The 27,319-nt window shown below is 49.1% G+C and overlaps 1 protein-coding gene across 6 annotated transcripts in view; it reads right to left on the reverse strand.

Annotated features, from left to right (window-relative positions):
- The window catches only part of LRRC7 (leucine rich repeat containing 7), a 184,552-nt gene that overhangs the window by 87,757 nt on the left and 69,476 nt on the right, over window positions 1-27,319 (reverse strand). For all 6 annotated transcript variants that reach the window (XM_068164632.1, XM_068164630.1, XM_068164635.1 and 3 more), the window contains exons 2-6: window positions 20,231-20,433; window positions 14,256-14,373; window positions 11,370-11,448; window positions 10,191-10,280; window positions 8,073-8,129 (exon numbers count right to left, since the gene is read on the reverse strand). In XM_068164632.1, the coding sequence (XP_068020733.1) occupies window positions 8,073-8,129; window positions 10,191-10,280; window positions 11,370-11,448; window positions 14,256-14,373; window positions 20,231-20,433 (547 nt within the window). The remainder of the gene's footprint in view (window positions 1-8,072; window positions 8,130-10,190; window positions 10,281-11,369; window positions 11,449-14,255; window positions 14,374-20,230; window positions 20,434-27,319) is intronic.

Below are 27,319 nucleotides of genomic sequence, written 5' to 3' on the forward strand. Positions count from 1 at the left end.
ATTCTAGTTGTGGGGAACCATCTCTGAGCTTTGTGTCTGCACCATGGTTCCTAGAGCACTTGGCCAAAATCAATTAGTGAGACTGGGTAGAATTGTGGACTACCTAATTAAGGCAGCCTATGCTTGAAGAGCAGCAGGCAGGATGAATTTTTCCTAGGGTAGGCCAAAGAAGACTCTCTGACCTCAGCAGTCACATTGCTCATGGGATCCAAGTTCTCAGCAGCCAACATAATCCAGACCTTGATCCTCATGCCAACTTCATTTCCCAGTCTGCTCCTCACTCAAACAGTGCCTGGCTGGACTCAAGTGGTGAGCAAGGGGAGAACCACATGAGAAGACCTTCAGGAGTAATGTCCTGCCTCTGAGTTTAGTGCCTCCAGCCTTTCTCAACATGACTCTGAGCAGGTAAGATGAAGAGAGCTGTTCAGCCTGGAGAAAGGAAGGCTCCAAGAGACCTTCCAGCAGCCTTCCATTTCCTGAAGGGGGCTACAAGAAAGCTGGGGAGGGACTACTTTACAAGAGCTTATTGTGACAGGATGAGAGGGAATGGATTGAAGCTTGAGGAGGGGAGATTTAGAGTGGAGATTGGGAAGAAATTCTTTACTGGAACATGTTGCCCAGTTGTGGATGCCCCTTCCCTGGAGATGTTCAGTGTCAGGCTGGATGAGGTCTTGTGCAACCTGGTCTAGTGGAAGGTGGAACTAGATGATCAAGTCCAGCCATCAACCCAGCACCACCATGGCCATTAAGCCATGTCCTCAAGTGACATGTCTACACATTTTTGGATCACCTCCAGGGATGGGGACTCCACCACCTCCCTGGGCAGCCTGTTCCAGTGCCTCACCAAATGGCAGATCTCTGCTTTTCTAGGGTTCAGCTCTTTCCAGTGAGGGTGGGGAGACACTGGAACAGGTTGCCCAGAGAGGTTGGGGATGCTCCCTCCCTGCAGGTGTTCAAGCTCAGGTTGGATGAAGACTTGTGCAGCCTGGGCTAGTGGGAGGTGTCCCTGCCCATGGCAAGGAGTTGGAACTGGATCATCTTGAAGGTCTTTTCCAACCCAGACCATTTTATACATCTATGAAACAATCACAGTGAGAAGTTCTCCACACCAGCCAAGCAAGTTAAACCACTGCTGGGAGAAGAATCAAGACCCTTAGAGTAACAAAGATCACCTATCAAAAGGACCTGAGAAAACCCAACCCCAACATGGCAAACTAGAGAAGAGAGAAGGCTTAGAAAGCATCCTTCACAGAGGATGGGAAACATCTTCCAATGAGGCAAGCAGAGCGGCATGGCTAGCTATAAAGGGCTGCAAATACCTTCAGAAATGCTTTGTGAAGAGCAATAATAAACCTTGCTTCAGGTCCCTCAGGAGAAGGAAGCCTGCCAGAGTCTGTGGAAAAGGTCTCAAAGGAATGCTCAGTCAAAAAATAAAGAAGAGAAGGAGGTCAGGGAAGTGAAACTAAATTAATTTGCTGCATTTGTGTGGAGGGTTTGGGCTCCCAGTGCTGCCAGGCTGACTCACAGCTAGAGCCCAGACAGCATGCCTGGATGACACACCGAGCCTCTCCCCCACGGCTGCAGAGCTGGAGGCTGGGGAAATGTGCAACTAATGTCACAACAAGTCCCAAATCACTCCAGGGTGAGCCTGCACAGACTGAGTGACTTACAGCCACAGAACCATGGAACTGTTTTGGTTGGAAAAGACCTCCAAGACCATCCAGTCCAACCACCAACCCAACACCATCGTGGCCATCCAACCATGTCCCAAAGTGCCATCTCCAGAGGCTGCTTGGACACCTCCAGGGATGGGGACGCCACCACTTCCCTGGGCAGCCTCTGCCAGTGCCTGACCACTCTTTCATTTTCATCCTGGGGTTGTTCAGCCTGGAGAAGGCTCCAGGGACAACTTTTCAGTGCTTAAAGGGGCTGACCAGAAAGCTGGGGACAGGCTTTGAGCAGGGTCTGTTGTGACAGGGCAAGGGGTGATGGTTTGAACTAAAAGAAGGAGATTCAGAGTGGGGAGAAGGGAGAGATGTTTGACACTGAGGGTGGTGAGAGCCTGGCTGAGGCTACCCAGGGAGGTGGTGGTGTGGCACTATGGGACATAGCCTGGTGGTCAAGGAGGTGTTGGGTAGAGGATTGGACCTGATGATCTTAGAGGTCTTTTCCAACCTTAATAATTCCATGATCTTATGCCCCATGCCTGACACCAGTGCAGGGCAGGTTGTTTGGGGCTCTGAGCAGCCTGCTCTAGCTGCAGCTGTCCCTGCTGGCTGCAGGGGGGTTGGACTGGATGAGCTTTAGAGTCCCTTCCAACCCAAAGTATTCCATGATTCCATGGGAAAGAACACCTTTAGCTGTATATCTGAGAGCTCTGCCTCACTTTCCTTGCAATGAGCTGGGACAATACATTCTGATTTACAGAGCTGCATTTTTGTTTCCTAACCCCAGGTGGTTCTGTTGCAGAGACAATCTCCTCCTCACAATTTGCCTTCTCTTACTGACTGAGGAAAACAAAGAGAGTCTGGTGCTGAATTTCCTGTTTCCCTCCCAAGCCTAAATGATGCACCTATGCTGCTTTGCTTCTCCCTGCCACTCTGCAGTATTTGCCCACGGCCTCACCGCTCCTTCAAGCTCCCATGCTCAGCTGTGGTCTTCCCAGATCCATGTCAGTGTGCAAAGTGATGCTGCTCCATACCAGTACTTGCCACCTTTTTACCCTAATAAGGCCAAATTCACAGCAGGAAGGAGCAGGAGGCACATCCTCTCTATTAACACCCTAGTATCATGGGATCATGCAATGGTTTGGGTTGGAAGGAACCTTCAAGATCATCCAGTTCCAACTGCCCTAGCCATGGGCAGGGACACCTCCCACTAGCCCAGGCTGCACAAGACCTCATCCAACCTGAGCTTGAACACCTCCAGGCAGGGAGCATCCCCAACCTCCCTGGGCAACCTGTTCCAGTGTCTCCCCACCCTCACTGGAAAGAGCTGAACCCTGGAAAAGCAGAGATCTGCCATTTGGTGAGGCACTGGCACAGGCTGCCCAGGGAGGTGGTGGAGTCCCCATCCCTGGAGGTGATCAAAAAACATGTAGACACATGTGGTGTGTCAGATGTTTCAGTCCTTTAATCATCTTGCTGGCCCTTCAGTGGGTGCTCTCCAGTAAGCCAGTGCCTGTGTTGTGCTGGGGAGCTTGGAAGTGAGTGCAAACCTCCATTGCCTGAAAAGAGGCTGGGGTGAGGTGGAGGTTGGTCTCTTCTCCATAGCATCAAGTAACAGAACGTGAGGAAATGGCCTGAAATTGTGCCAGGGGAGGTTTAGGTTGGACATGAGGAACAGTTTCTTTCCTGCAGGAGTGGTCAGGCACTGGCACAGGCTGCCCAGGGAGGTGGTGGAGTCCCCATGCCTGGAGGTGTTCAAGACGTGTGCTCCTGGCACTGTGGGCCATGGTTTAGTGGCCATGGTGGTGTTGGGTTGGTGTTAGGACTCAGTGATCTTGGAGATCTTTTCCAAGCAGAATGATTCTGTGATTCTTGCCCCAGTTGGTACAAAAATGACCTTGTTAACTTTCCTCCTCTTCCTTCACTGCATAACCCAGCTGTCCCTCTCCTCGAGCAGGCTGAAGGGCAGCGTTTGCATAAGCAGAACCTTCCATTTCCAGGTGGTCTCAGTAGTATATAGCAAAGGCTTCTGCCACAGCCAGGAGCAGAGATCAAGCACAACAGAAATAATGTCTCCCTTGGTTACCAGCATCAAAGGCCCTCCTTGCATCAAGAGCATACAGCAGGGGCAATCACATTCCACCACCTTTACAGACATGGTGTTACTGAAACCAGAGGCTACTGCACTTGAGTAGGAATCCTGTAGAATTGTCAGGCTTGGAAGGGAGCTCAAGGCTCAGCCAGCTCCAACCCCCCTGCCATGGCCAGGGACACCTCACACTACAGCAGGTTGCTCACAGCCACATCCAGCCTGGCTGCAGACACCTCCAGGCAGGAGGCTTCCACCACCTCCCTGGGCAGCCTGTGCCAGGCTCTCACCACCCTCCTGGGGAACAACTTCTTCCTCACAGCCAATCTCAATCTCCCCACTTCTAGTTTTGCTCCATCCCCCCCAGTCCTATCCCTCCCTGACACCCTCTGAAGTCCCTCCCCAGCTTTCTTGGAGCCCCCTGCAGATCCTGGAAGGCCACAATGAGGTCTCCTGGGAGCCTTCTCCTCTCCAGCCTGCACAACCCCAACTCCCTCAGTCTGTGCTCACAGCAGAGCAGCTCCAGCCCTCTGCTCCTCCTCCTGGCCCTCCTCTGGACACCTTCCAGCCCCTCCAGATCAATAATGATTCATGTTTGCTCAGAGAGGTTGTGGAGACTCCTCCTCTGGAGACCTCCAATACTCATCTGAATGTGTTCCTGTGTGACCTGCCCTAGGTTATTGTGCTTTGGCAGGAGGGTTGGACATGATGATGTCTGGAGGTCCCTTCCAACCCCTGCCATTCTATGGTTCTATGAGCTTCAGTTGGATCAGGATTACATCAGAAGTATAAAACCAGTATGTTCAATCAAAATTCTTCTGTTGTGGACTTCCAACTCTTCAGTCCTAGCACACACACATCCAACAAGCACCTTCTGCATGCAAAGACTTTGCAATTGCCAGCTGGAAGAGACTGAAGTTCAGGAGTTACTCTAGAGCATAGGGATATACCCTACAGCATATAGATGGCCCAGATCCCATGGAGATACCACAGCACACCTTAGATCACATGGAGCTATCACAACACACACAAGATCCCATGGAGATACCACAGTGTCTCCATACCCTAGATTCCACATAGGTACCACAGCAGCTCCACATCCTACATCCCAGGGAGATACCACAGCATGTGCATACCCTAGATCACATGGAGATACCACAGCATGTCTAGAATCATAGAACCATTAAGGTTGGAAAAGACCTCAGAGATCAGCAAGTCCAACCTCTCACCCAACACTTCCAGACAACTAAACCATGGCTCCAAGTGCCACATCCAATCCCCTCTTGAACACCTCCAGGGATGGGGACTCCACCACCTCCCTGGGCATCACATTCCAATGGCCAATCTCTCTTGCTGGGAAGAACTTTCCCCTCACCTCCAGACTAAACCTCCCCTGGCACAGCCTGAGACTGTGTCCTCTTTTTCTGGTGCTGCCTGCCTGGGAAAAGAGCCCAACCCCCACCTGGCTACAACCTCCCTTCAGGGAGTTGGAGAGAGCAAGGAGGTCTCCCCTGAGCCTCCTCTTCTCCAGGCTTGTCTATACCATACATTCAAGGGAGATACCACAGCATGTCCATACCCTAGATCACATGGAGATACCACAGCAGATCCAGACCCTAGGTCCCATAGATATACCACAGCAGATCCATGCCCTAGATCACATGGAGACACCAAACAGGTCTTTAACCTCCACCCTGTCTATACCCTAGATCCCATGGATGTACCCCAGCAGGTCCATAGCCTGGATCCCACAGGTAAACCACAACACATATAGAACCCTTTCAGCTGATCAAGACCTCAAAGGCTGCAAACCTGTTGTCCTAAACAGGTCTGACCACAGATCAGCACTTGGGTGGCAGGTTTGGTTTGTGGAGGTTTGGTTTGGGGGTTGTTTGGGGTTCTTTGGTTGCTTTTCACAATGGTCAGCCTCAGAACAAAGGAAATAGGCCATTTTATACCCCAAAGGGCTTTTTACTGCTATCAAGAATGAATGGAGAACAGAAAATACAGTTTGCCTCTGAGAAAGGAGAGGGCTGTGGCTGAAAGCCCCCAGGCAGTAGGGGAAATGTCACCATGTCACACCAGGGGCCAAAACACCTGCCCAGGAGATGCTGATAACTGCAGGCTTGCTGGCAGGATGCCCTTTGGAGAAGAGCTCAACAACACAGACCTGAGCATTAGCAACACTTAATAATTGATGCAGCCCATTGGCACCACCACAACAGGGCCATGCAGCTCCCAGGCCCAACAACCCCCACAGCCATGGGGACTTTTTCACTGGTTGGGACACCTGGGGGAGCAACCAGCTGGTTTGCACCCAGAAGCATACCCCTTGCTTTAGGAAATACAGCTTCCTCTCTCTAGCCTGTAAAGTGCATAATGGAGTTATCATTCCTTTCTGCTTTCCTTCTCAAAATGGCATTTAAAAGGTCAAAGGATGGCAAAAAATTATAGCAACTTACTTTTTTGGGGTGAACAGTACCGAGAAACCCAACCCCAAGTGCTGCTTCTTCAAGACTCTGAGGGTTCAGCTTTCCCAACCCCAAGTGCTGCTTCTTCAAGGCTCTGAGGGTTCAGCTTTCCCAACCCCAAGTGCTGCTTCTTCAAGGCTCTGAGGATTCAGGATTCCCAACCCAAGTGCTGCTTCTTCAAGGGTCTCAGGATTCAGGATCTCCAACCCCAAGTGCTGCTTCTTCAAGGGTCTGAGGATTCAGGATCTCCAACCCCAAGTGCTGCTTCTTCAAGGCTCTGAGGATTCAGCTTTCCCAGCCCCAAGTGCTGCTTCTTCAAGGGTCTCAGGATTCAGCTTTCCCATCCCCAAGTGCTGCTTCTTCAAGGCTCTGAGGATTCAGGATTCCCAACCCAAGTGCTGCTTCTTCAAGGCTCTGAGGATTCAGCTTTCCCAGCCCCAAGTGCTGCTTCTTCAAGGCTCTGAGGATTCAGCTTTCCCAGTTTCATTGTAAACCACACCAAATACATTTTAGTTGTCCAGGCCCAAGTGCTGTTTCTTCAAGAGTTTGATGGTTCAGGTTCCTCACTTTGGTTTCATTGTAAGCCACCAAATACATCTCCCCATGTGGGGAGATGGTTCTACTGAGGTTACATCAAGTATCTTTCCAACACCTCAGATTACTCCTTGATGAGGAACATGCCTCACAGAATCACTGATCAAGCTTAGCTCAGATGTTGATTTCTAATTCCCCCACCCCAATGTTTTCCAGCTGACAGCTGATGTTTTAAGATGTCACCTTCTAGACTTGGGATACTGCACTACAAGTCAGTGAAAGTCAAGTCTTGGCCATCCAGCTAGACTTGGGCAGACTGAGAGCTGGACACAGAGGAACTGAATGAGGTTGAACAAGGACAAGGGCAGAGTCCTGCAGCTGGGGAGGAAGAATAACCTGCAGCAGGACAGGCTGGGAGGGGATCTGCTGGAGAGAGCCCTGTGGAGAGGCCCCTGGCAGTGCTGGGGCATCACAAGTTATCCATGGGACACCAATGTGCCCTGGGGGCCAAGGAGGCCAAGGGGGTCCTGGGGGGCACTAAGAAGAGTGTGTCCAGCAGAGCCAGGGAGGTTCTCCTCCCCCTCTGCTCTGCCCTGCTGAGACCTCATCTTGAGTCCTGTGTTCAGTTCTGGGCTCCCCAGCTCAGTTCAGGACAGGGATCTGCTGGAGAGGGTCCAGGGGAGGCTACCAGGATGGTTAGGGGACTGCAGCACTGCCTGGGGAGGAGAGGCTGAGGGGCCTGGGGCTCTGTAGTCTGGAGAAGAGAAGACTGAGAGGGGATTTAATCAATGTCTATCAATAGCTGAGGGCTGGGGGTCAGGAGGGAGGGGACAGGCTCTGCTCACTTGCTCCCTGGGATAGGACAAGGAGCAATGGATGGAAGCTGAGCACAGGAGGCTCCACCTCAACACAAGGAGGAACTTCTGCACTGCGAGGGTCCCAGAGCCCTGGAGCAGGCTGCCCAGAGAGGCTGTGGAGTCTCCTTCTCTGGAGCCTTTCCAGCCCCATCTGGATGTGTTCCTGTGTGAGCTGTGCTGGATTGTATGGTCCTGCTCTGGCAGGGGGGTTGGACTGGATGATCTCTTTGGATCCCTTCCACCCCCTGACCTCCTGTGAGCCTGTGCTTGCACCAATCTCCATCTTCCATTCTGTTTGCTTTCAGCTGAAAACCTTCAGTAGAACGTCTTGAAACGAGGGGGGGGAGAAAAACAACTCTGAGGAGAAACAACCACCATTGCCAGGCTAGCAGTAAAAACGTTCAAGACTTGTGTGCTGAGCAGGTGCAAGAGGCTCATGCAGGTATTCACTTACTTTGGTAGAGTTTTCAAGTGGTTTTCTCTCAACTCCAAAATTCGCAATTTGACAAGTCTGGAAAGAGGACAGAAAAGTATTAGCCCAGAGAGCCATCAGATCATGGGATTGTTTGGGCTGGAAAAGACCTCAAACATCATCAAGTCCAACCATCAACCCAACCCCACCACCTTCACTGAACCACGTCCCACAGTGCCATGGCCACAGGTTTCTGGGACACCTCCTGGCACGGTGACTCCAGCACCTCCCTGGGCAGCCTCTGCCAGTGTCTGACCACTCTTGCAAGGAAGAACTTGCTCCTAATTTCCAGCCTCACCCTGGTTGAGGAATCCATGAAGGTTATTTGAAACAGCTTGTTTCAACAACAACAAAAAAGCCTGCTTCAGGCACAGGAGGAAATTGTCAAGTTGTTGTGAGGCTGGATATGGTAGAACATGGATTCAGGAGCAAAGGGCTTCAGGCAAGGGCAGAAGGGCACTGCTAAGGCCACACCTCAAAAATCTTGGGTCCCTCACTCCAGGAAGGACATTGAGGGGCTGAAGCAGGTCCAGAGAAGGGAACACAGCTGGTAATGGGTCTGAAGAACAGGGCTGGTGAGGAGCAGTTGAGGGAAAAGGAGGCTGAGGGGAGACCTTCTGGCTCTCTACAGCTCCCTGAAAGGAGGCTGGAGCCAGGTGGGAGTTGGTCTCTTCTCCCTACTATCATAGAATCATGAAATGGTTTGGGTTGAGAGAGACCTTCAAGATCATCCTGTTCCAACCTCCTGCCATGGATAGGGACCCCTCCCACCAGCCCAGGTTGCTCAAGGCCTCATCCAGGCTGGCCTTGAACACCTCCAGAAATTTTTAAGTGGTAGGACAACATGAAACAGCCTCAGGTTGCACCAGGGGAGGTTTAGGTTGGGTATTAGCAGCATTATTCTCCTGCAGGCCCTTTGTCCTGTCCTGGTGTGTCTTCTGCCCTAGCCACGGGTCAATAACCCATTTGATCAAGGACACTCCTCCTCTTCAACTTCAAGTTGTTCTCATTTTTCCCCTAAAGCACCAGACTCAATCTCTTCATTATTAGACCCTTGGTGGCATAATATTCATACAAATAAGACTGAAAAGCCAAAATATCTTTGGGTTGATTTTTTTCTTTTTCTTCTTTTTTCTCTTTCTCCCCACCCCGCCTTCCAAGTCCAGTTGAGAGCTGCCTCTGCCCATGGCAGGGGGGTTAGAGTGGAGTGGAGTGGAGTGGAGTGGAGTGGAATGGAATGGAATGGAATAGAATAGAATAGAATAGAATAGAATAGAATAGAATAGAATAGAATAGAATAGAATAGAATAGAATAGAGTTGAGTTGAGTTGAATGGAATGGAATAGAATAGAATAGAATAGAATAGAATAGAATAGAGTTGAGTTGAATGGAATGGAATAGAATAGAATAGAATAGAATGGAGTTGAGTTGAGTTGAGTTGAGTTGAGTTGAGTTGAGTTGAGTGGAATGGAATGGAATGGAATGGAATGGAATGGAATGGAATGGAATGGAATGGAATGGAACTGAACTGAACTGAATTGAATTGAATTGAATTGAATTGAATTGAATTGAATTAACCAGGCTGGAAAGGAGTTCAGAGATCATCCAGTCCAACCTCTCACCCAACACCACCTAATCAACTCAACCATGGCACCAAGTGCCTCAGCCAGGCTCTTCTTAAGCACTTTCACTGATGGTGACTCCACCACCTCCAATGGCAAATCTCTCTTGCTGGGAAAGATTTCTTCCTCACCTCCAGCCTAAACCTCCCCTGGCACAGCTTGAGACTGTGTCCTCTTGTTCTGGCGCTGCTTGCCTGGGAGAAGAGACCAACCCCCACCTGCCTCCAACCTCCCTTCAGGGAGTTGTAGGCAGCAAGGTCTCCCCTGAGCCTCCTCTTCTGCAGGCTAAGCAACCCCAGCTCCCTCAGCCTCCCTCTCTCAGGTTGGAGTAGATGATCTCCTGAGGTCCCTTCCAACCTAAACCATTCTTGTGTTCTTTGATTTTTAACAAGAACACAGCTTTAAAATCATCCCTTCGAGCTCCCTGAAAGACTGGGTTCATAGGAAAGAGCAATATGCTTTGATGACTAATTCTTACCTTCCAAAGTTAGCTGGAAGAAACTCCAAGAAGGCATCATTTAGATAGAGCTGGGTCAAATTTAGAAGCTGTGTGAAGCCATCTGGCAGCCTACAAAATACCCCCCAAGAAACAGTGGGAAAAAAGCTTAATGCTCCCAGCAAAGTTGCTATGGAAATAATAACAATGTATATTTAGAGAGAGAAAGATGACTCCTTCCTTCTCACCACCTTTTCCTACCCAACTTCTCAAGAACTTGTTGGTTGCAGACAACATTTTGGCCCCTTCTCCTCTTTCCCACATTGCTCTAACCATATGAAGTGGAAGTGATTGCCACATCCAAGGTTTTTTTCTCCCCTTCCTACCTCAGCTTTCAAAAGGCTTCAAAGGTCTTTGCTTTCTTACTTTTCTTTCTTGTATTTCCCCTTCAGTTTCAAAGGGAAATAGTAACGTTTCAGCCTTTCCTCTCCTTCACTCCATTTCCTGAAGCACAGGATTACAGCCCAGGGTTCTTGTGTTGGGGTGGTTTTTGGGGCCACTATTAATGCAAGTTTTGGGAAGGAATAAGAGTTGCCCAAGTCCCAACCAAGACATCATAGCACATGAGGCTGTCTTAAGCCTTACTTCCCAGAGACAAAAAGCTTGGGTTGCTTTGCCACATGAAAAAGACACCACATTAATCACATAGTCATAGTGTCATAGCATCAGTCAGGGTTGGAAGGGACCACAAGGATCAACCAGTTCCAACCCCCCTGCCATGGGCAGGGACACCCCACACTAGATCAGGCTGGCCACAGCCTCATCCAGCCTGGGCTTAAACACCTCCAGGGACAGGGCCCCAACCACCTCCCTGGACAACCCATTCCAGGGCTTCACCACTCTCATGGGGAAGAACTTCCTCCTCCCCTCCAGCCTGAATCTCCCCACCTCCAGCTTCATTCCATTCCCCCTAGTCCTATCACTCCCTGAGATCCTGAGCAGTCCCTCCCCAGCCTTCCTGTAGCCCCCTTCAGATACTGGTCCACAGATAATTTTTTGCAGCTGCATCAAACCCTGGACTTCAAAACAACTCAGAAAACAAAAGCAAATGCAGCTTGGGCTTGCTAAAGGAGCCTGATCCAAAAAGCTTCACATTTTGGGTCAGGTTGGGTGGATTTTTCTGCCCTTGCCATTTAGAGAAGACAAGCTGCTGATACTCACTTCGAGACAGGGTTGACACTGGCTTCAATAATTGTTAAGCACTTACAACATTTAATGTTTTCTGGGAAATCTTGAATTCCTATTAAAAATAGAAATTAAAGTTAAGTGTTGAAAGATTGATTGTGTTGCCTCTAAAGCAAACCAACCCAACCAACCCAAACTGTTTAACTTTTGCTCACAGATGACTTCATTTATCTTTTGGTTTTCATTCCCCCAGATCAGACTTCAGCTCTGCCAGGAACAAGATTCATGTTTTAGGACTCCAGCTTGGTTCTACCAGGAGGAACACACAGGGTGTAGTATTAAAGGAGAATTAGGCATCTTTTCACATCAGACTTAAGCTCCACCAGGAAGAACATTCATGTTTTAGGACTATAGCCTAGTTCTTCCAGGAAGAACACACAGAGCTTAGTATTGAAGTAGAATTAGGCATTGTTCAGACCAGACTTAAGCTCTTCCAGGAAGAATATTCATGTTTTAGCATTAGAGTCTAGTTCTACCAGCAAGAACACACAGAGCTTAGTATGAAAGCAGAATCTGGCATTGTTCACATCAGACTTAAGCTCCACCAGGCAGCAGAGTGAAATTTTAGCATTAGAGTGTAATTCTACCAGAAGAACAGACAGAGTTTAGTAGGAAAGTAGAATTAGACATTGTTCAGACCAGACTTAAGCTCTCCCAGGAAGAACATTCATGGTTTAGCATTAGAATCTAGTTCTGCCAGGAAGAACACACACAGCTTAGTATTAAAATAGAATCTGGCATTGTTCAGATCAGACTTAAGCTCCACCAGGAACAACATTCATGGTTTAGCATTAGAGTCTAGTTCTACCAGCAAGAACACACAGAGCTTAGTATGAAAGCAGAATCTGGCATTGTTCAGATCAGACTTCAGCTCCACCAGGCAGCAGAGTGAAATTTCAGCATTAGAGTGTAATTCTACCAGAAGAACAGACAGAGTTTAGTAGGAAAGTAGAATTAGGCATTGTTCAGACCAGACTTAAGCTCTCCCAGGAAGAACATTCATGGTTTACCATTAGAATCTAGTTCTGCCAGGAAGAACACACACAGCTTAGTATTAAAATAGAATCTGGCATCATTCATATCAGACTTAAGCTCCACCAGGAGCAACATTCATGTTTTAGCATTAGATTCTAGTTCTACCAGCAAAAGCACACACATTTCAGTATTGAAGTAGAATTAGGCATTGTTCAGACCAGACTTAAGCTCCACCAGGAACAACATTCATGGTTTAGCATTAGAGTCTAGTTCTTCCAGGAAGAACACACAGAGCTTACTATAAAAGTAGAATCTGGCATTGTTCAGACCAGACTTAAGCTCCACCAGGAACAACATTCATGTTTTAGCATTAGAGTCTAGTTCTACCAGCAAGAACACACAGAGCTTAGTATGAAAGCAGAATCTGGCATTGTTCAGATCAGACTTAAGCTCTCCCAGGAAAAAAACACACACATATTTTAGTATTGAGGTCCAAAAAGTGATGCTGAAGCACTAAATAAATACACCAGAAGAGATAACATGCCTTGGACTGAAATTACTATGCTAATGCTTGTCTTATATAACCTTCTGGAGTGAAATAGTGACATCATTTCTACTGATTTATGCCTGCCTTTGCTTTCTGAACTCCTTATCTTCTTCTTTCTCAAGGCTTTGCTCTCCACTCAGGAGAGCACACACACACACCATCCTGAGAGGCTCCAGGTCCACCCTGATAAGGAATTTTTCGAGGCTTTCAAGAGTGCTTAAACCTCATCTTCAAAACAAAGGCACTTAAGTTTACATGCAAAGGGGTTTGGGCACATGAATATGCAAATGCAGCTTCGAGAATGCACATCAGCAAATGAGTCACTGGTTGGATGATAAATCCTGGTGGCTGTTTGCCTCCAGCTTTAGATGCTTACAGACATGACACAAGAGGCCAGGCTGTACCAAGCCTCTCTGGAAAGTGGAATGGATCAGAAGTCCACTGAAAAAGGGATTCCCACTTCAATTTCCCATGGGTATCACAACTCATCATGGTAGAGCTATTCTATCCTATCCTATCCTATCCTATCCTATCCTATCCTATCCTATCCTATCCTATCCTATCCTATCCTATCTTATCCAGTCTAGTCTATTCATTATCCCTTCAAAGAACAGGTGAAGTCTCTAAACCAAACCCTATTTTCCCTTCAAAGACCAAGTTCATAAGTCCACTGAGAAAGGGCCTCCCACTTCAGTTTCCAGTGGGTGTTACAACTCATCATGGTTGACTACTCTAAACCAAACCTATTTTCCCTTCAAAGGACAGATTCAGGAGTCTCTAAACCAAACCCTATTTTCCTTTCAATGAACAGGTTCAGAATTCTCTAAATCAAGCCCTGTTTTCCCTTCAAAGGACAGCTTCAGAAGTCCCTAAACCAAACCCTACTTTCCTTTCAAAGACCAAGTTCATAAGTCCACTGGAAAAGGGCCTCCCACTTCAGTTTCCAGTGGGTATTACAACTCATCATGGTTGACTACTCTAAACCAAACCTATTTTCCCTTCAAAGGACAGGTTCAGAAGTCCCTAAACCAAACCCTATTTTCCCTTCAAAGACCAAGTTCATAAGTCCACTGGAAAAGGGCCTCCCACTTCAGTTTCCAAGGGGTACCACAACTCATCATGGCACACTACACAAACCCAAACCCTATTTTCTCTTCAAGGAACAGTAAATGAGGTAGGCATCCACCCAGACTCCTCAGAAGGGACAACAGTACATCACCCAGAAGAAGAGCAAGGCTTCTACAGCAAGAGCTTGTTAATGACTAGCAAGTAAACCATCATTAATGCTCATGGTCATGGCAATGCTTTAAAAATCCTCAGTTATCCTGTGGATCTCTTACCATTTTTACTGATATCAAGTTCCTTGAGGTTAACTAAGCTGGCAATGGTGGTTGGCAGGCTGGAAAGGTCATTGTCTGGGATGCTCAGCTTGCGTAAAGCTTGACAGTTGAAGAGTTGCTGCAACACACACACAAAAGAAGACACTTGAGAGTGCTTCAGGGTAAAGAGCAGTTGGGGGTCACCATTTCTGGTAGAAGCAACAAACACCACAACACAGAACTTACCTAGGTAAGAATGCCATAATGAAATGCTTTGGAAAGCCATTAGGTTGGCTTAAGAGTTTAATAGAATAGGATTAGCCAGGTTGGAAGAGACCTCAGAGATCATCAAGTCCAACCTATCACCCAACACCATCTGATCAACTAAACCATGGCACTGAGTGCCTCATCCAGGCTCTTCTTAAACACCTCCAGGGATGGTGTAGTGGGTTGAGACCTCAAACGGTCACAGATGGTGACTCCACCACCTCCCTGGGCAGCACATCCCAATGGCCAATCTCTCTTACTGGGAAGAATTTCCTCCTAACACACAGCCTAAACCTCCCCTGGCACAGCTTGAGACTGTGTCCTCTTATTCTGGTGCTGGTTGCCTGGGAGAAGAGACCAACCCCCACCTGGCTACAGCCTCCTTTCAGGGAGTTGTAGAGAACAATAAGGTCTCCTCTGAGCCTCCTCTTCTCCAGACTTGATGATCTTCAAGGTCTTTTTCAACCAAAACCAAATCTCTGGTTCTGTCTGAGAGGACATTCTTGCAGGCTGCTCAGGACCATAAGCACAGGTTGCATCTGCTTGACTAATACCTAAATGGAATGGCTAAACCACTCCATAGAATGATAGAATTGATCTGCTTGGATCATTGATTCATAGAATGGTTTGGGTTGGACAGGACCTTAAAGATCATTGAGTTTTAACCTCCCTGCCATGGGCAAGGACACCTTCCACCAGCCCAGGTTGCTCAAGGCCTCATCCAGCCTGGCTTTGAACATCTCCAGGGAGGGAGCATCGACAACCTCCCTGGGCAACCTGTGCCAGTGTCTCCCCACCCTCACTGGAAAGAATTTCTTCCTAATCTCCAGTCTAAATCTGCCCTCTTCCAGCTCAAAGCCATCATTCCTCATCCTGTCACTACAAGCCCTTGTAAAAAGTCGCTCCCCAACTCTCCTGTAGCTCACTTCAATTACTGGAAAGCTGCTCTAAGGTCTCCCTGGGAGCTTCCCTTCTCCAGGCTGAACAACCACAACTGAGCCCCCATGCCCAGCACTGGTGAGGCCATACCTTGTATACTGGGTTCAGTGTTGGGTCCTTCAGTCAAAGCAGGATATTGGGGTGTTGCAGTGTGTCCAGAGATGGGAAACAAAGCTGGTGAAGGGTCTAGGGAGGAGCAGCTGAGGGCAACGAAGTTGGTAAGGGGTTTGGAACACAAGCCCTATGAGGAAAGACTGAGGGAGCTGGGGTTGCTTAGCCTGGAGAAGAGGAGGCTCAGGAGAGACCTTCTTGCTCTCTCCAACTCCCTGAAGGGAGGTTGTAGCCAGGTGGGGGTTGGTCTCTTCTCCCAGGCAGCCAGCACCAGAACAAGAGGACACAGTCTCAAGCTGTGCCAGGGGAGGTTTAGGTTGGATGTTAGGAATAAGCTCAATACAGAGAGAGTGATTGCCCATTGGAATGGGCTGCCCAAGGAGGTGGTGGAGTCACCATCCCTGCAGGTGTTCAGGAGGAGACTTGCTGGAGTGCTTGGTGCCATGGGTTAGTTGTTTAGGTGGTGTTGGATTGGTTGATGGGTTGGACACGATGATCTTGAAGGTCTCTTCCAACCTGGTTTATTCTAAGTGGGGTTTAGTCTGCAGAAGAGGAGATCACCTAGCTCTCTACAACTCCCTGAAAGGAGGCTGGAGTGTGGTGGGGATTGGTCTCTTTTCCCTAGTATCAGGTGACAGAAGAAGAGGAAATGGCCTGAAAATATGCCAGGAGAGGTTTAGGTTGAAGATTAGGAACAATTTCTCTCCTGCAGGAGTGGTCAGGCCCTGGAACAGGCTGCCCAGGGAGGTGCTGGAGTCACCATCCCTGGAGGCACTCAAGAAATGGGTGGCCATGACACTTGGAGATATGGTTTAATGGGGATGGTGGTGCTGGACTGATGGTTGGACCTGATGCTCTTAGAGGTCTTTTTCCAACCAAACAATTAGGACCACAGAATTGTCAGTGTTGGAAGGGACCTCAAGGCTCAGCCAGCTCCAACCCCCTGCCATGGCCAGGGACACCTCACACCACAGCAGGTTGCTCACAGCCACATCCAGCCTGGCTGCAAACACCTCCAGGCAGGAGGCTTCCACCACCTCCCTGGGCAGCCTGTGCCAGTGATTCTATGTAGTAAATAAGGCAGATAATGACCAAGAGTTTTTACTGGTGATTTTTCCTTATTTTGTAACCAGGATCAAGCTTTCTGATGACAGCAAAATTTCAGAGCATCAGAGGCACCTAAAATTTGGTAAATCACCAACAAGTGGACACCACGAAAATCCTCTGGAGGAATGAATGAACTCACATCGACAGGCAGCGGGGTGGGTTTAGGCCATGCCTTTACACTTTAGTTACAGAGTTTTGAGCAGAAAAGGAGAGAAATATGAATGAATCACTGTTGGGTGTGAGAAGGAAGCAGAGAGAAAGGTTCTGCCTGTGGTGGATCACAGTATGTGATGCACAAGTCGGTGTTAAGCTGGTGCTAAGCAACTCCAGAGCCACGCCAGGCAAGCACCAACTGACATTTTATCTCCTGGAACATTGACTCAGCAGCACAAAGCAAACAAACAAACAAAGAAAAAGTTCAGAGATGTGCAGGAAAAAAATAAAAGATCTCAAGCAGGAAGTTTGATAGAGAAATTATTTGGACTGTTTCATAACCATAACTTAGAACAAAATAAACCATTATGAATGGTGGGAAGCAGGCAAATGAACACTGCCATTAATCTTCTGGGTTACAAGGGCAAGGCTGGGGTTAATGAAGCATTTTCTGACAATTAAGAGCAATTAAAAGGCTGTGGGTTTGTTGGTGTGGTTTTTTTTCAACAGGAAGTATTTGCTTCAGGATGCTGTTTAGAATCACACAATCATAGAGTGGTTTGGGTTGGCAAGGGAGCTTCAAGATAGAATGGAGCGGAATGGAGCGGAATGGAATGGAATGGAATGGAATGGAATGGAATGGAATAGAATAGAATAGAATAGAATAGAATAGAATAGAATAGAATAGAATAGAATAGAATAGAATAGAATAGAATAGAATAGAATAGAATAGAATAGAAGTACCCAGGTTGGAAAAGACCTCAGAGATCATCCAGTCCAACCTATCACCCAACACCATCTAAGCAACTCAACCATGGCACCAAGCACCCCATCAAGTCTCTTCCTAAACACCTCCAGGGATGGGGACTCCACCACCTCCCTGGGCAGCACATCCCAGTGGCCAATCTCTCTTGCTGGGAAGAATTTCTCTCTCACCTCCAGCCTGAACCTCCCCTGGTACAGCTTGAGGGAGCTGGGGTTGCTTAGCCTGGAGAAGAGGAGGCTCAGGGGAGACCTTCTTGCTCTCTCCAACTCCCTGAAGGGAGGTTGGAGCCAGGTGGGGGTTGGTCTCTTCTCCCAGGCAAGCAGCACCAGAACAAGAGGACACAGTCTCAAGCTGTGCCAGGGGAAATTTAGGCTGGAGGTGAGGAAGAAATTCTTCCCAGCAAGAGAGATTGGCCATTGGGATGTGCTGCCCAGGGAGATGGTGGGGTCCCCATCCCTGGAGGTGTTCAACAGACACATTGATGATGTGCTTAGGAACATAGTTTTGTGGTAGTAGCTTAGCAGCAGTGGTAGGGTTGCAAGCTGTAGGCAAGTGGTTGGACTTGGTGACCTCAAAGGTCTGCTCTAACCTCAACAGTTCAATGATTCTAAGATCTTCAGTGGTGAACCATTCCACCCAAATACAGGAGCTCCATGGGCTGGAGCAAGCTTGCTTCCTACATCAGAAAATGGAAGGGATCTGGAGTCTGTGCAGAGCACAAGCAGGACATATGTAGAGAGATGGTGCAGAATGGATTACAGTGGAACAATGTTTAATTAAGGACTTGTAAGCATCTTTCATTACTGTCAAGAAAAATTCAATTAAGGCATGGATTACATTCCTCCATGCTTCATTATGTAGCTAGCACCTACTATTAATTGGGTTTTTTCCACTACCTTGCCCTCTTTTGTTTCCAGAACACTGGTTACAGTAACTTTCAATTCCTTACAGTAAACATTAATCAAAAGAAGAAAAGGTTTAAAGATTCTGTGCAAGGAGTTTTACCCTGGAAGGACAATTTAACCCAGCCCACTGCAGGACCTCCTTTCCAGCTATAGAAACACTGCTCAGGGAGCTCTGGCTCTTCTCCCACAAGGCTAAGCACCTTATCCTGACAAGTGTGGCACTGGTGAGGCCACATCGTGGATATTAGGTTGAGGTTTGGTTCCCTTACCCCCAAGAAGGACATTGAAGGGCTGGAGCAGGGCCAGGGAAGAGCAACACAGCTGACAACAGGTCTGGTGAGGGGCAGCTGAGGGACTTGGCCGTTGTTCAGCCTGGAGAGAAGGGAGGCTGAGGGGAGACCTGCTGGCTCTCTCCAGCTCCCTGAGAGGAAGCTGGAGCTGGCTGGGCTGGGGGTTTTGGTGTTGGTGTCTTCTCCCAAGGAGCAAGTGACAGGACAAGAAATAGCCTCAAGTTGTACCAGGGGAGGGGTAGAGTAGATAGCAGGGAAAATGTCTTTACTGAAAGAGTGGTCAGGCATTGTTTGTCCCCTGCTCTTGGGGCATGAAGCAAGGACAAGTAGTGGTCCTGCTCCTCCCCATGCAGAAGCATCTGCCCATCCCTGGAGACATTCCAGGTCAAACTCAACGGGATCCTGAGCAACCTGCTCTAGCTGCAGAGGTCCCTGCTGACTGCAGAAGGGTTGGACTGGATGACCCTTAAAGGTCTCTTTCAATCCAATGCATTCCATAGCTTAATGACCCTGGTGGTGTTGGGTTGATGGTTTGACACCATGATCTTAGAGGTCCTTCCCAACCCAAACAATTCTGTGAGTGTTGAGGGTCCCCTCCAACCTGGTGCATTCTATGGTTCTCTAAGGTGACCTCTGAGGGTCCTTTTCAACCCAGTGCATTCTATGATGCTGTAAGATGACCTTTGAGGATCCCTTCCTACCCAGTGCATTCTCTGGCTCTCTCTGCAAGAAGGGTGCCAGAGCTGCTGGAGCTCCTCCAAGAAGGGGAAAAAGCCACCTTTGTGAAAATGGAACTGAACCTCCAGAGTCAGTAGAGATTCAAGCCATGGTTACCAGCCATGGGTTCTTCCCCAGCAAGCAGGTCTCCTGGGCAAGAGCAAGTCCAATGGCAGAATCATAGAATAGTCCAGGCTGGAAGGGACCTCCAAAGTTCATCCAATCTGATCTCCCTGCAGCCAGCAGGGACATCCCCAGCTAGATCAGGCTGCCCAGGGCCTCATCCAGCCTCACCCTGAATATCTCCATGAAAGGAACCTCAACCACCTCCCTGGGCAACCTCTTCCAGTGTTCCACCATCCTCATAGTGAAGAACTTCCTCCTGACATCCAATCTCAATCTGTCCTTCTCTATCTTGAAGCCATTGCCCCTGGTCCTGTCACTGCAGGCCTTTGCAAACAGTCTCTCTCCATCCTTCCTGGAGCCCCCCTTAGGTTCTAGCAGGCTGCTATTAGGTCTCACCAGAGCATCCTCTTCTCCAGGCTGAGTACCCCCAGCTCCCTCAGCCTGTCCTTGTAGCAGAGGTGCTCCAACCCCCTGAGCATTTCCATGGCCCTCCTCTGGACCCTGTGCACCAGGTCCATGTCCTCCCTGTGCTGAGGGCTCCAGGATGGAAGCGCACGCGGGACACGTCTGAGCCCACCCCATCGGCACCCGGAGTACAAGCAGAAGGTGGATTACCTTGGGTAGCTCTTCAATCTGGTTGGCATCTAGGTAAAGCTCCTCTAAGGTCCTCTCAAAGTTAAAAACCTCCTTTGGCACCTGCTGTAGGCCACAGTGAGAGTAATCCAGCACTGAGACGATTTCCTCCTCGCCACGAAAACACCGGCAGGGCACCAGGCGGCCGATGATTTTCCTTTTGGTTGTCATCTCCAAACAGCATACTGCAGGAAAAGGGCAGGGGGGGAAAACCCACGGTTTCTGTAAGCATCAGCACTTCTGGGGCAAGGGCTTTAAAAAGCAGAGAATGGCTTCACTTGGAAGAGACCTTAGATGTCATCTAGAGTAGCGTAGGATAGGATAGGATAGGATAGGATAGGATAGGATAGGATAGGATAGGATAGGATAGGATAGGGTGGAATAGAATGGAATGGAACGGGATAGGATAGGATAGGATAGGATAGGATAGGATAGGATAGGATAGGATAGGATAGGATAGGGTGGAATGGAATGGAATGGAATAGGATAGGATAGGATAGGATAGGATAGGATAGGATAGGATAGGATAGGATAGCATAAGATAGAATAGGATAGAATAAGATAGAATAGAATAGAATAGAATAGAATAGAATAGAATAGAATAGAATAGAATAGAATAGAATAGAATAGAATAGAATAGAATAGAATAGAGATAGGATAGGATAGCATAAGATAGAATAGGATAGAATAAGATAGAATAGACCAGACCAGATTGGAAAAGACCTCAGAGATCATCCAGTCCAACCTCTCACCCAACATCATCTAATCAACTCAACCATGGTGCCAAGAGCCTCAGCCAGTCCCCTCTTAAACACCTCCAGGGGTGGTGACTCCACCACCTCCCTGGGCAGCACATCCCAATGGCCAATCTCTCTTGCTGGGAAGAACTTCTTCCTAACACCCAGCCTAAACCTCCCCTAAAGTCATCCAACCTCCTTGCCATGGGCAGGGAATGCCTCTCAAGTAGACTCGGCTGCTCAAGGACTCATCCAGCCTGGTATTGAATACCCTGAGGGAGGAAGCATCCACAGCCTCCCTGGGCAGCCTATTCCAGAGTCCCACCACCCTTTTACTAAAGAACTTCTTCCTAAGATCCAGTCTAAACCTACTCTGCCTCAGCTTCAAACCATTGCCCCTTGTCCTGTCACCAGACACTCTGAGGAAGGATTCCTCTCCAGCCTTTCTGTAGGAGCCCTTCAGGTATGTAGGACCCCTGCAGCTATTAGGTCTCCCCAGAGTCTTCTCTTCACCAGGCTGAACAACCCCAGCTCCCTCAACCTATCCTCACAGCAGAGGTGTTCTGCCCTTGGATCACCTTTGTGGCCCTCTTCTGGACTCACTCCAACAGCTGTGTCCTTGATTATTAAGATTGAAGTCCATCAGGTACAGTTTCCCCTGAGGGATCTCTGGAGCCTGCATTCTGCTTGTCCTTAGACAAAACACGAGGAAATGACATTTCCCAGCATCAACACAAAAAGCAATCTCAGTGCATCATCTGCTCTTCCAGCTTAGGACTCCAGAAAACACTGAATGACAGGACAGTTGAGGTTGGAAGAGCCCTTTCAGCTCATCAAGTCCAACCACTCACCTAGAGGTACCACTGCTAAGCCACTGCCACCAAACCACATCCCTAAGCACCATCTCTTAAACACCTCCAGGGATGGTGACTTCAACACCTCCCTGGGCAGATTGTTCCAGTGCCTGAGAACCCTTTTAGGGGAAGAAATGTTTCCTAATATTCAACCTGAACCTTCTCTGGCACCCTGTTTGTAAACAGTCCCTCCCCAGCTTTCTTGTAGACCCCTTCAGGTGCTGGAAAGCCAACAGGAGGTCTCCCTGGAGCCTTCTCCAGGCTGAACAACCCCAACTTGACTCAACTCAGGCTGGAGGTGAGGAGAAAGCTCTTCCCAGCAAGAGAGATTGGCCATTGAGATGTGCTGCCCAGGGAGGTGGTGGAGTCCCCATCCCTGGAGGTGTTCCAGGAAGGCTTGGATGTGGCACTTGGAGCCATGGTTTAGTTGTCAGGAGGTGTTAGGCATTAGGTATTAGGTTGGACTTGATGAGGGTGATGAGGTCTCCCCTCAGCCTCCACCTTTTGAAGACCAAACAACCCCAGTTCCTTCAACCCTTCCTCTTAAGACTTGTGTTCAAATTCCTTCACCAGCTTAGTTTCTCTTCATTGGACCTGCTCCAGCACCTCATTGCCCATCTTGGACTGAGGGGCCCAAAACTGAGCCCAGTAGATTTCTGAGTGTTGAGTAAAGGAGAACAATCCCATCCCTGCTCCTGCTGGCCACACTCTTGCTGATCCAGGCCAGGATGCCATGCACCCACTGGCCACCTGAGCACACTGCTGGCTCATGCTCATATCCCTCCTCACAGAATTGCTCCAGGCACCTCAGCATCTCCAGAACCTCCACTGGACTCTCTCCAGTAGTTCCCTGTCTCTTTTGAAATGGGGAGCCCAGAACTGGTCCCACTGCTCCAGCTGTGGCCTCACCAGGGCTGAGTAGAGGAGGAAGAGAACCTCCTTCACCCTGCTGGCCACACTCTTCCTGCCCTGCAGGAGACCCCTGGCCCTCTTGGCCAAGAGATCCCCACTGCTGGCTCCTGGGGAGCTCTCTTAGGGTTCTCAAGCAGGGGAAGCAGCCCTTCCATCTACACATTTCAAACCCTGACCCAAACCACATCAGTTTGGACCAGCAAATGATGGGCAGCTTTTGGAGCCACGCGAAGACAGCGACCGATTCAGCGGTGACACGGACTTCAGAAGCGACTCCCAGAGCCAGCCCTCCCACAGGCATCACAAAGCACTTAGCTCTGCATTCTTCCCCTCTGCTGTGGGCTGAGGCAGAAAACAAAGCCCCCCACGTTTCATTTGAATAGAAACCCATAAGCACAAGAGTAAGAGAGGGCAGCTGGGAAGTGGACTGGTAGTGAAGTGCTGGAAACGGGCTAAAAATGGCAATTGTGAGAGCAAAGAGCATTCTAAACCCTCTTCTCCTCCTTTTGTTTTTCCTCTCCCTTTTTCCTCATGTAAACAGAAGTGAGCCCATTATGGCAGCTCATGAAATACCTGCAGTTTCTTGTGCAGCAGCAAATTGGTTTAAAAATTAGGGAGGAATAACTGTAGAGGATAAACAAAAGCGATTCAATTACTTTGCCTTCCTCAAAAGCTGCAATAAAAGCCAGCTGTCATGGTAAATCAAGGTGGTGGGGCTCAGAGAGGCACAGAATGCTTTGGGTTGGAAAGGACCTCAGAGAGCAGCCAGTTGCAACCCCCTTGCTAGGGGCAGGGACACCTTCCCCTGGAGCAGGCTGCTCAAGGCTTCATCCAACCTGGCCTTGAACACCTCCAGGCAGGGAGCATCCACAACCTCTCTGGGCAACCTGTGCCAGTGTCTCCCCAGCCTCAGTGGAAGGAATTTCTTTCTACCATTAAGTGGTTATCTGCTGGAGCTGTCTTCTTCTGAAGGACAACAAAACCAAACCACAGTGGGAGTTGGATGGATGCTGCCCTGAGAGGTTGTGGAGTGTTCTTCTCTGGAGAGCTCCCAAACTCACCTGGCTGTTGGGATCCTGGGCAAGCTGCTGGGGGTGTCCCTGATTTAGCAGGGAGGTTAGACTGGAGGATCATCTCCAGAGGTCCATTCCAAGCACTACCATTCTGAGAAGCTATGAGGAACAATTAGCATTTAAGGCAAAAACTCAGTACTGGAAAAATGAAAGTTCTTGCCCCTGAGTCGTGGTGCACTGGCAAGGACTTGTGACAAGAATCAGCATGAAGCAACACAACTGTGGAGACTGCTGGCTGTTGTGTCCTGGCTTGGCTGGAGCAGAGCAGGTTGTGCTCAGAGCTGTGGCTGCTGAGCTCAGCCCCTGCTCAGGGCTGGCTCTCTCTGGGGCTCAGGGTGGATGTCTGCAGCCAGGGGCTGCTGCCAGCAGTCAGAGCCTGATGGGGACAGGCACTGCCTGGGCTGGGCTGCAGAAAGCCTCTGCCTTGCACTTGCTCCTGCCCACACCAAGGGCACTGCCACAGCTTGTACCCCATGCTGGGGGGCAGGAAGGCAGAGCTGGCATCTGTGGGGAGGAGAGGTCAGGGCAGGGGACCTTCAGCTGCCCAACAAGGGACTGCAGTCCACGGGTGGCATCTGCAGGAGGCAGCTGAGGGAGCACCAGGGTCAAGCCTCTTCTTCCCTGGGCAGTCCCAGGAGGACTCTGTCCCTTCTGCCTTCCATCCCCATCCCTGTGCTCCTGAATCCAGCTCCTGAACCCAGTTCCCATCTGCTGCTGAGTCCAGGCTGGGACTTGCCCAGTGCCTGCCCCCAGCAGCAGTGGTGCCCATGGTGCCAGCATTGCCACCAGGGGTTGGGTTCCACCTTGGTTTGTGTCTCTGTGTCTCTATCCCATGGCATTGTTCTTCTTCCCACCCCAGCTGGGTTAGTTCCTTCCCCAGCCCAGCAGCCTCTTTCCCTTCTTCCCTTTGGGAAGCAGAAAGATTCATGGAGAGCCTCTGGCACTGATTTGGTGCCCAGCCCAGCCCTGACCCTTGTCTGTTTGGTGGGAGAATGGCCATGGAAAACTATGGACTTGGATCTGCATGTGTCCATGGTCAGGCTCAGTATTTATCTTTGAAATCAAAAGGAAAGCATAGAAAAAAAAAAAGATATATACTTATGTTAATAAATCAAGAGAGAAATCCCTCTGTCTGCTCTGGGATGTATATTGTTGCCTGCAATCATTGCAGAAACCACCAGCACAGAACTAAAGGCCCTGTGCTACAACTAAAAAGAGTCAAATTTCATGCCCTGTGGACTAATGGTAATTAAACCTTCTATTAATTTCAGTATTATTAATTCCCAGCCTGGACTAATTCCAGCCCTTGGTAATTACATTTCTCTTACCTAGATTGTATTCCTTCCCAATTTTAATTAGGCTTTCCCTACTGTTCTGGTGCTTACTCACTGTAAGGAGATTGCTGCTTGAGATCTTTAGGACCAAAACTCTCAAGTCCAATGGAGCCAGCTGGCCAAGAAGGCCAAGGGCATCCTGGCCTGCAGCAGGAAGAGTGTGGCCAGCAGGAGCAGGGAAGTCATTCTGCCCTGTGCTCAGCACTGCTCAGGCCACACCTTGAGTCTTGTGTCCAGTTCTGGGCCCCTCAGGTTAGGAAAGAGGTTGAGCTGCTGGAAGGTGTCCAGAGAAGGGCAAGAAAGCTGGGGAGGGGTCTGGAGCACAGCCCTGTGAGGAGAGGCTGAGGGAGCTGGGGTTGCTTAGCCTGCAGAAGAGGAGGCTCAGGGGAGACCTTCTTGCTCTCTCCAACTCCAGCATCAGAACAAGAGGACATAGTCTCAAGCTGTGCCAGGGGAGGTTTAGGATGGAGATGAGGAAGAAATTCTTCCCAGCAAGAGAGATTGGCCATTGGGATGTGCTGCCCAGGGAGGTGGTGGAGTCCCCATCCCTGGAGGTGTTTAGGAAGAGCCTGGCTGAGGCACTTGGAGCCATGCTTGAGTTGATCAGATGGTGTTGGGTGAGAGGTTAGACTTGATGATCTCAAAGGTCTTTTCCAACCTGGTCTGGTCTGGTCTGGTCTGGTCTGGTCTGGTCTGGTCTATTCTATTCTATTCTATTCTATTCTATTCTATTCTATTCTATTCTATTCTATTCTATTCTATTCTATTCTATTCTATTCTATTCTATTCTATTCTATCAGAAAGTTGATCTCCCAGCTTTGGGGATCCTGAGTCACCACACTTTGCTGCTTCATAAAATTCCTTAATCCCTGAAATTTGTCTAGAAGCTTTCTCCTACTTCCTCATCCAGACTTCAGTGCTTAGGGATTGTCCACACTTAAAGCCCTCACAGAACTAGACTTCTCCATACCTGAGAGTGGTTGTTGCTCACCATATGTCTATTCTCTGCACTCTGGAAGGTCTATACCAGCCAAAAATGAAGACATTTCAAGTCCTCTACTCGGTCTCACATGGAAGAACATTAAAGTCATAAAACTCCTCACTGAATCCTAGAATCCCAGCTTACTGGGGGTTGGAAGGGACCTCTGGACATCATTCACTCCAAGCCCCCTGCTAAAGCAGGGCAGCCACAGCAGCTTGCCCAGCAGCACAATGCCCAGCTGGCTTTGGGAGCTCTCCACAGCAGGAGACTCCACAACCTCTCTGGGCAGCCTGCTCCAGGCCTCCAGCACCATCATGCTATGCAACCTCCTGGGTTGAACTTTGTGCCCCTCGCCTCTTGTCCCATGGCTGGGCACCACTGAGCAGAGTCTGGCCCCAGCCTCTTGCCCCTCACAAGTCCTTTATCTCTTGCTGATCATTGATCAGATCCCCTCTCAGGCTGCTCTTCTCCAGGCTACATGACCTCAAGTCTCTCAGCCTTATCAACCCACCCAGATAAATACTCAGCAACTTGTAAAGCTCTAAAGACTGACCTGTGAAGGCAGGGGGAACAGGTGGATTTTCACCAAAGAACTAGGATGAGAAACTTGTTTGGTGTGAGGGTGCTGGAGGCCTGGAGCAGGCTGCCCAGAGAGATTGTGGAGTCTCCTTGTGTGGAGAGCCTCCAAACCCAGCTGGCCATTGTGAGCCATTGTTAAGCTGCTGTGGGTGCTCCAGCTTTAGCAGGGGCTTTGGCCTGGATGTTCTCCAGAGGTCCCACAATGATGGGACTCTGGGACCCTTTTTTTGTTGCCATTTTGCTGAAGGAAAGCGATTCTCATCTCACCTAATAATTAACTCTCTACACCTGCACTCACAACAAACTGCACTGGAGCAGTTTTGAACAATTCAGCAAGACAAAAGGCAACCCAAACACAGTTCCCCCAGCCCCAAGCTCCCAGGAATCCTTTCAACCCCCAATGTTCTTCCTTGAATGGCGTTCCAGAAAGCAGGAGAGGAACATGAAGAGAAAGCTGCATTCATCTGCGTCATGGGAGCCTCTCATTATCCTTATCTGCAGTTTATTCTCTTCTACAAACAATCCTTAATCTAAGCAAAACTTGAGCTCTGTGGCAATTAATTGCAGCAAAACCTAATCTCTTTGCAATTAATGCATCTT

The sequence above is a fragment of the Melanerpes formicivorus genome, unplaced genomic scaffold, assembly GCF_026170545.1.
Source record: "Melanerpes formicivorus ecotype bairdi unplaced genomic scaffold, bMelFor1.0.p_v2 SCAF_81, whole genome shotgun sequence".
Lineage (NCBI taxonomy): Eukaryota > Metazoa > Chordata > Aves > Piciformes > Picidae > Melanerpes > Melanerpes formicivorus.